General features: G+C 42.6%; 1 protein-coding gene and 1 long non-coding RNA gene across 2 annotated transcripts in view; both read left to right on the forward strand.

Annotated features, from left to right (window-relative positions):
- LOC104963597 (uncharacterized) overlaps positions 1-3,838 on the forward strand; it is a 23,841-nt gene extending 20,003 nt beyond the window's left edge. Inside the window, exon 4 of the long non-coding RNA XR_800332.1 lies at positions 3,827-3,838. This is a non-coding gene — a long non-coding RNA (uncharacterized lncRNA). The remainder of the gene's footprint in view (positions 1-3,826) is intronic.
- Positions 3,839-4,157: 319 nt separating this feature from the next.
- Positions 4,158-8,471, forward strand: part of LOC104963621 (vacuolar protein sorting-associated protein 13D-like) — a 25,902-nt gene continuing 21,588 nt past the window's right edge. Inside the window, exons 1-8 of the mRNA XM_010792232.1 lie at positions 4,158-4,401; positions 4,562-4,778; positions 4,866-5,113; positions 6,336-6,527; positions 6,642-6,768; positions 7,200-7,342; positions 7,434-7,564; positions 7,844-8,019. Of these exons, the coding sequence (XP_010790534.1) occupies positions 4,293-4,401; positions 4,562-4,778; positions 4,866-5,113; positions 6,336-6,527; positions 6,642-6,768; positions 7,200-7,342; positions 7,434-7,564; positions 7,844-8,019 (1,343 nt within the window). The 5' untranslated portion in view covers positions 4,158-4,292. The remainder of the gene's footprint in view (positions 4,402-4,561; positions 4,779-4,865; positions 5,114-6,335; positions 6,528-6,641; positions 6,769-7,199; positions 7,343-7,433; positions 7,565-7,843; positions 8,020-8,471) is intronic.

Genomic DNA, 8,471 nt, shown 5'->3' on the forward strand with positions numbered 1-8,471 from the left:
CCCCCCCCGCCTTATCACCAGAATCTGAGGGACTTGAGGAGTGGCAGCTCATTTGCATTTAAAGCTACAGACACAGAATCAGCACTTTTGAAACAGGGCGGAAACAGAGGGGTTTATGGGATGCTACAATGGGTGATCTGTTTGGTATTTCGAGCCAAACACTTCAGAGACATGTTTTGTATATATCTGAGACCTATAATATATTGATGAAACAGAGAATAATAGGGGACCTTTAAGATAACACCTCTGCAGCCTTTTGTCATACAATTAGATCATTTTATAGCAACAACAGATTTGGCACACTAAAGAAGGAACGAAAGACAGACACAAATCCAAGAAGCTTACTTGCCAACCGCCAACGCATCAGTCACGGACTCTGGTTAATGGGATTGAAAAGGAGGTCCTGTCATTCACTGCAAGGATGATACATCATTTCCAAAATGCGCTTACTCTGTACATAGCTGGTTCATCCAGATGTGAAAGTGAATGATAATAAGATAATTCATTCACCCTCGTATTGTTATTCAGGGTCACAGGGACAATCCTTGCACCCATTAAACAAAAAGGCGGGGAAACAAGACGGACAGCTCAACAGTTAATCAAAGGGCCTCAACAGACAATCATTTTATATTTATGCTTAAGGGCAAAGGATGTGGCTTGCATGTGCTTTCAATATATAGGGGAAATACCAAAGCATGATGATACATTGTCTGGTACAGGCAATTATTCATGAAAAATGAATTTCAAATGTTCAAATTTCACACAATGAAACATATTTATTTACTCTTCATTTTCTCTGATCGGCAAATGCAAAATGAACACCTAGCAACAAATGATCTTAACTAAAGCCTGACTTAAACCTGACTAACCTCAAACCTAAATAGTACTTCAATTATGTCAGCTTTGTATAACTTTCTCTTTTGTGGCACATGTTTTTAGCACCTTGATAAAGAAACAACTCTTAATTGCAGCATATCTTTTGGGCATCTGTTCTCTTGTTAGACAGAAGCAGAGAGGGATATCACAAAGCATCAACAGGGATATAAAAGCATCTCACAATAGCCGCTTCAACTGGAAATGACACCTACTCTGTGAGCATCCAGGTTGCCCGCAAGGCCCAATAATGTCTCCACACAAATGTTTCACAAATGTAACCGCCATTTCCCCAGTTAAACACAATTCATTCGTAACTAGCACCAGGGCGCACGAGGTGATGTCAAACAAGGCTGTGGGTGTTTGTTAGGGGAGTGTAAAGATGTGTAATTCCCACAATCCTTTCTGCTCATAAATGGGATAGATAGCCACTGTCAGTTAGCATCACAGTCATTGTAAGCCGCTTGATTTTTAGCTGCAGAACTCACAGGCACACTATCTCTTCTTTACTGCTTTTTCTCCAGATTTACAGAACAGATGCGTCATGCAGCACCTCCAGTGTTTTAATTGGATAACTGCAATTAAAGCTGAGCTCATTCCGACGACACCTGATGGTATATCACTTGATAATCTAGAAAAAAAGATTGCTGCATCTGTTCACCCCTTTGTTTGTTTTTAAGTTATTGTTTGAGGATGTTTGCTTCTAAATAGGTATTTGACTAAAATGGCTGTGGCAAGTATAACTCAAGGACACTTTAAGGCGTTAACACACAGTGGGCCAAGTCTCATCTCCAGTAAATAATCTTATAAAACAAGGGGAAAAACAGTGCCATTGTCACCTAGTGGCCTGACACACGTGAAACTTTCCCAGTTTGTGTCTAAACAGGGACTTGATGCATGTTAACCCCTCTCTTTCCCCCCATGATTCCTGTTTGCTTTAACGATATCAAAAAAAGGCAACAATGCCCCAATAAAATCACACTAACAGACTGCATGGTATGTGAACATTTGGAGGTACACCGTTTTTCACCTTCTGATCATTTCTGTTTCATCAAACAATCTGTTACCAATAAGTACATTATATTATAGGATATTTGGTCTGTTCTGTATTTGTTTTCTTCTACTTAGATCTCAGACACTTCACAAACAACCATATATCAGCGTGCTTATCAAGCACAACTAGTAATGCTCAGGCTGCTTTCAAAAGCAGCAAATTGCTGCATCTATGGCATATTTTGTCTGTCATTATGAGCACTGCTCTTAGGTTGTGTTTTTGTTTGCGTCAGTCATTCATGTTAAGTGTTTCTGTTTTATCTTGAGAAACACTGCGCTAGTGGATTGTCAAAGGGGGAGCCTCGTTGCGGGGAAATTATACAGATGGCTAGTCCTCCCCTGAAAATGTCTATGCAAACGTTATTATTATTAATAATTTAAAAAAAGAAAATTATTAAAAAAAATTAATACATTTTTTTTTATACATTTTTTTATTTTTATTTTCCATTTTTATTTTCTAATCATCTCGCGACCCCCACTCGGGGTCTCCCGACCCCCCGGGGGGACCCCCACTTTGGGAACCCCTGACATAGCCTACTCTTTTGTCTATCACATAAGTGGCGCAAGTTGCGCAACTGATGTGGTATTGCGCTAAACGGAAATTATCTTTGAACGGACACTTTGACCGGAGAGATTTAGATTTGCCGGTCTTCAGCATATTTTACCGGTCGTAGTCCGGTCATTACCGGCTAACGGGAACTCTGGTGTGTATTGCGTTTGTTTCCCAGGGAAAACCCTCACGAGAAACACCGGCTGTTGTTATGCCTGCTGTGACGTCAAGTTACTCCGTTCTCCGCTTCTAATTATGCCTTTACAAGCTTCAAAGTTGTATTTATCATCTGAATTTGCCGAAACAAGTTTAATATTCTGAAAGCCAAGACTTAGTTTAATTAAAATCAGATTAAAACAAACTGTAACGGACCCTGCCGTGTTATCTATGATTACTCTACGCGATAGTGCCGGTAAGAAGGAGGCGGAGGCGGAGTATTTAAGATGGATTTCCACTATTTATTTTCCATCAAGCAATAGTAGTATCAGACATGTACTCAGTGAGGAGAGTCAAGTTAGAGTGCGTTGCTAGCTCTAGCTTGGCAACCTATAACCCCGGTGTTACACCAAACAAGGTCCGTGTAGGAACTGTGACCCAAAAGTGAATTATGGTTAACTAGAGTCACCACACAAGCCCCCCCAGAATTCACAGATAAACTTTATCTGTGAATTCTGGGGGGGCTTGTGTGGTGACTCTAGTTAACCATAATTCACTTTTGGGTCACAGTTCCTACACGGACCTTGTTTGGTGTAACACNTGTGGTGTGTGTGCTGCTGCTGTGTGTGTGTTGTGTGTGTGTTGTTGTGTGTGTGTGTTGCGTGTGTGTGGTGTGTGTGTTTGTGTGTGGCTGTGTGTGTGTGTGTGTGTGTGTGTGGTGTGTGTGTGTGTGTGTGTGTGTGTGTGTGTGTGTGTGTGTGTGTGTGTGTGTGTGTGTGTGTGTGTGTGTGTGTGTGTGTGTGTGTGTGTGTGTGTGGCCTCAAATATTTCTAAATGAAAAACTAAAAATACTACTCGGGGAATATAAAGAGAGCTGCATTGTTGCAGGACAGTTTGTCTCTGCCTGCCACAGTTTGAGGGAATCAAACTGAGCTGATACACCAAATTCTAAGCAGTTTGTTTATGTGTTTATTTGTGTGTATTTTTGTATAGATGTTGCAACTTAGAGCTTTGGCAATATATGTCACTATGGTCATGCTAATAAAGCTATTTCATTGAGTGTGTGTGTATGTATGATTGAAGTACTGTACAGTTGTCATTTGTTGTGTGAGAATAAGTTATTATTTTGTTCTTTATGTTCTCACTTGTGGTGTGTGAGTGAGTGAGAGGGAGAGGGACTGCCCTTTGTACAAGTAGCTGTTGCTTACAATAAATGTTATTATGAATACATTTGCCTCAGAGTCCTGCGTGAACTGTATACATACTGTAGACTGTATTTTAACATTGGTCATATGGTGGTACTTGGAGAGCCAACTATTTTCTCAGGTGGTACTTGGTGTAAAAAGGTTGAGAACCACTGACTTATACAGTCAAAAATAACTAACAATAACAATGTTATTAAGCAGCTTAAGGAGCTTATTACCTAATACCTGAGCACTTATTACCATCACATTGATATTAGTAAAATGAATGAAAACACATTGTCCCCAGTAATAATAATAACTCATGCAGACGCCTGGTTGAGTGTAAGATGGCTTCATTAGTTGGATCCCCACTGAAGCTTCATATGAATTTAACCCTGACAGTGACTTTATCTGTGTGACCCCCCATCCCCCAGTTCTCTGCCCTGCCTCCAGTCAGAGTAGTGTTCTCCATCACCATGGAGGGCAGTGCCAGGAAGGTGATCACTGTCCGCTCGTCCCTCATGGTGAAGAACCGGCTGGATGTTCCTATGGAGGTCCGTCTGGACAGCCCCTCTGCTCCTGACAGTAAAACTCTCTTTTACCATTCACAACTAGGGCACTTTATTGCACTTTATCACACAGAGTTCTTTATTTTCTTTTTTACTTTTTCTTGTTAATCTTGCAAATTCATGTTTTTACCATGTGGGTCACATTAATGCAACCAGCTGTGTCCGTGTGTTTCCAGAGCCAGTGGTGCTGCCTCCTATCCTCCCCGGCCAGGCATTGGCGGTGCCCCTCCACCTCACGTCCTGGCGTCTGCAGGCCCGGCCCAAAGGCCTGGGCGTGTTTTTCTGTAAGGTTCCCATCCACTGGACCAGCGTGGAGCGGCCCGGGGAGATCAGCAGCAGTAAGAGGGACTGTCAGTCAGCAGACTTTGACGACAGCCTCAAGCGTGACTTCAGGTGTGTACAGTCAGTCACAGATGTTGTTCTCTGGTTTTGTCTTCCTTTTACATGGCACTGTTTGCCTAATTTCTCTGCATCTCCTAGATTTTGTTTGGTCATCAAAAAGGAGAACTATCCGGAGCAGCAGCCGGCCAAGAGGGTTGCTGGCAGTGCAAAGGAGATCTATCGACAGCCAGGCCACACCATCTACCTGCTGCCCACCATGGTGCTGGCCAACCTGTTGCCCTGTGACCTCAACTACTTCATCAAGGGAACATCCATCAGAGGCTCCCTGAAGCCAGGGAAAGAGGCAGTGCTTCACCCTGCCGACACCTCTCAGAACATGGAGCTAGGTCAGCGCCCGCCCTGTAATCAGTCACTGGCTGTTTTTGCCTCCTTTAGAATCATAATACCTATTTGTCCCACAGAGGGGAAATTGACATTGTTACAGCAAAAGTGAAGAGCCAAAAATAGCAAAATATTAATTAAGAGGCATGCATAAAATATTAAAGATAGAAATGGAAAAAAACACAAATTACTATTTACTAAAACACACATCTAGATTTATTTCAGTATTTGAATCGTCTAAGAGGTAGCGGCCAGTAATCTTTTTTATTATAAAGCGGTGTATATATATATATATATATATTGCAAATATGTGACCCGCTTTATCGAAAAATCAGTCGGAATTCGCAACAGCTCATTTAAAAATAAACGTGGATTTGTGTAAAAAAATAGTTTTTCGGGATTCGGGTGTTTTGTTTGATTTTAAATAAACAAAGTCTTGGCTTTCAGAATATGAAACTTTTATTTCCAAAATCCCACGATAAATACCTTTTTCAAGCTTTTAAAGGGAAGATGACAGCTCTCACTCTCCACTTTTCCGCGGTGCTGCTTCCCCTCCCTCCGGCTGAAATTATGAATGTAAGCGTATGGTAATCATAGATAACATGGCAGGGTCCGTTACAGTTTGTTTTCATCTGATTTTAATTAAACAAAGTCTTGGCTTTCGGAATATTAAACTTGTTTCAGCAAATTCAGATGATAAATACAACTTTGAAGCTTGTAACGGCTTAATTACAAGCGGAGAACGGAGTAACTTGACATCACAGCAGGCATAACAACAGCCGGTGTTTCTCGTGAGTGTTTTCCCCGGGAAACAAACACAATACACACAAACGCAAAAATACAGAAACACACGTACACACACACACTCGCGAGCTTCCCCCAGACCAGTAATCCAAACCAAAATATCTTCCCTCCGTAGTATTTTGATAATTTGCTCCGCTAATAATCAATCAGATCGATGGATTCCAGAGAGGAGGAAACTTTGAAGGCCTTTTTCTCAAAATGATGACTCAGTGACAGTCATTATATAATGTGACATATTTTGCTTAATATTTGGATAACAAAAACAATCCTGATATCATTAGAAAGCTAGGAATCTCCTCTTTCCAACAGTGTATACAACTCAAAATGTGTCTTCGGGTCAATGCGACTGATTTCGATAGAGCAGGTCACATATACCTTTCCACTCTTTCACACTGAACACTGCTGTTCATGTCTGTCCTTCAGGAGTCCTGCTGGAGAGCTTCCCTGTGTGCAAAGAGCTGCTCATTCCCCCTGGTACTCAGAACTATGTGGTGCGCATGAGGCTGTATGACACCAACAAACATCTGCTCTGCCTCACCATCCGCATCATCCTGCGAGCACAGGGGGCTCTGAAGATCCTGATCTCTGCCCCCTACTGGCTTATCAACAAGACTGGTAATGTTCATTAACAATATAAACTACAGTTTTACATTTTACAAAACAAACCAGCCATTGCTTAAAGAACAAGCGTCTCTGTTATCATTCCCTAAAATTGTTTTCCTTCCTTAGGCCTGCCGTTAATTTTCCGTCAGGACAACGGCAAAGCTGATGCTGCAGGCCAGTTTGAGGAGCACGAGCTGGCCCGGAGCCTCAGCCCACTGCTGTTCTGCTACACTGACAAGGAGCAGCCTGCGATGTAAGTGTGTGTCAGAGACAGGGTCTGAACTGCCTGCTGCCTGAGGTAGTGACAGACATCCTTTGGCATGTGCACTGAGAAAATACCTAACTTAGTGATAGTTGGATGAGCTGCTCTAAATTCTCCTTACATCCCTACATTCTGTTTGTACGGTTCAGTGGCCAGAGGCCACTTCCTATAAAGGCAATTTCTCAAGGAGAAACATCCAATTTGACTCGAGATGAATGACTCATGATTTTCACTGTGACCTCACAAAACATGTGTTTTAACCATAACTCATGAATTCATATTCAAATGATTTAAAATGTACACAGATATATTGATAGGATAAAATATGTGATGACAATGAAAGTAAACTGGAGTGACCTGCGGAGACATGCATTATAACCACCAGGCAGTAATTCCATTCTCCCCGTCTATCTTGATCACAGGTGCACAATGCGGATCGGTAGAGGGATCCACCCAGACGGAGTTCCAGGCTGGTGCCAGGGCTTCTCCCTGGACGGAGGCAGTGGAGTCAGGGCAGTAAAGGTCATCCAGCACGGGAACAGGCCTGGCCTCATCTATAACATAGGCAAGTTTGTATATTACCAAATGTCTCAGTTGTCACATGAGCAATACAAATGTCTGTTGGGCATTCAATGTTCCCTGTCTGATCCACACAGGCATCAGTGTGCGGAAAGGAAAAGGACGCTACAGGGACACACACATAGTGACCTTTGCCCCGCGCTACCTCCTGGACAACCGCTCTACACACAAACTGGCCTTCGCTCAGAGAGAGTTTGCAAGAGGAAAGGTGAGGAATAAATCCAGAAAGAAGGTTCAGGTAGCTTAGTGGCAAATGCTCACATCTCACACAGTGAGTGAGAGAGAGTGAGATACACATCTTGTTGTAAAAATACAAGATGGCCACTGCCAAAATGCAGAAAGTTAAAGAAATCCACAAAGTGATAGGTGAAGTCATGGTGGCTTCATCCAACTGTTATACACAGCTCATGCCTTCCTCCAGTTTCTCCTACAAGGGGGACAGTAATTCCAGTATGACAGGAGTAATTGAAGAATACTTTTGTTTTAGGGTACGGCTAACCCAGAGGGTTACATCTCCACCCTGCCGGGCTCCAGCGTTGTCTTCCACTGGCCACGCAATGACTACGACCAGCTGCTGTGTGTGCGCCTCATGGACACCCCCAACTGCACCTGGTCAGGAGGCTTTGAGGTCAACAAACCAAAGTCCTTTCACGTCAACATGAGGTGAGCTACATTTACACTCTCCAGAACACACAGATTTAATACAAATATACAGTTGCAAGAAAAAGTATGTGAACCCTTTGGAATTACCTGGATTTCTGCATAAGTTGGTCATAAAATGGAGTAAGCCACTGCTGTCCAGAAAAAACATTGCTGCACGTTTGAAGTTTGCAAAAGAGCACCTGGATGTTGCAAAATATTCTGTGGACAGATGAAACCAAAGTTGAGTTGTTTGGAAGGAACACACAACGCTATGTGTGGAAAAAAAAAGGCACAGCACACCAACATCAAAACCTCATCCCAACTGTGAAGTATGGTGGAGGGAGCATCATGGTTTGGGGCTGCTTTGCTGCCTCAGGGCCTGGACAGATTGCCATCATCGACGGAAAAATGAATTCTCAAGTTTATCAAGACATTTTGCTGGAGAACTTAAGGCCATCTGTCCAAGGCACACA

This window comes from Notothenia coriiceps, unplaced genomic scaffold (assembly GCF_000735185.1).
Source record: "Notothenia coriiceps isolate Sejong01 unplaced genomic scaffold, NC01 NC01_scaffold00036395, whole genome shotgun sequence".
Classification (NCBI taxonomy): Eukaryota; Metazoa; Chordata; class Actinopteri; order Perciformes; family Nototheniidae; genus Notothenia; species Notothenia coriiceps.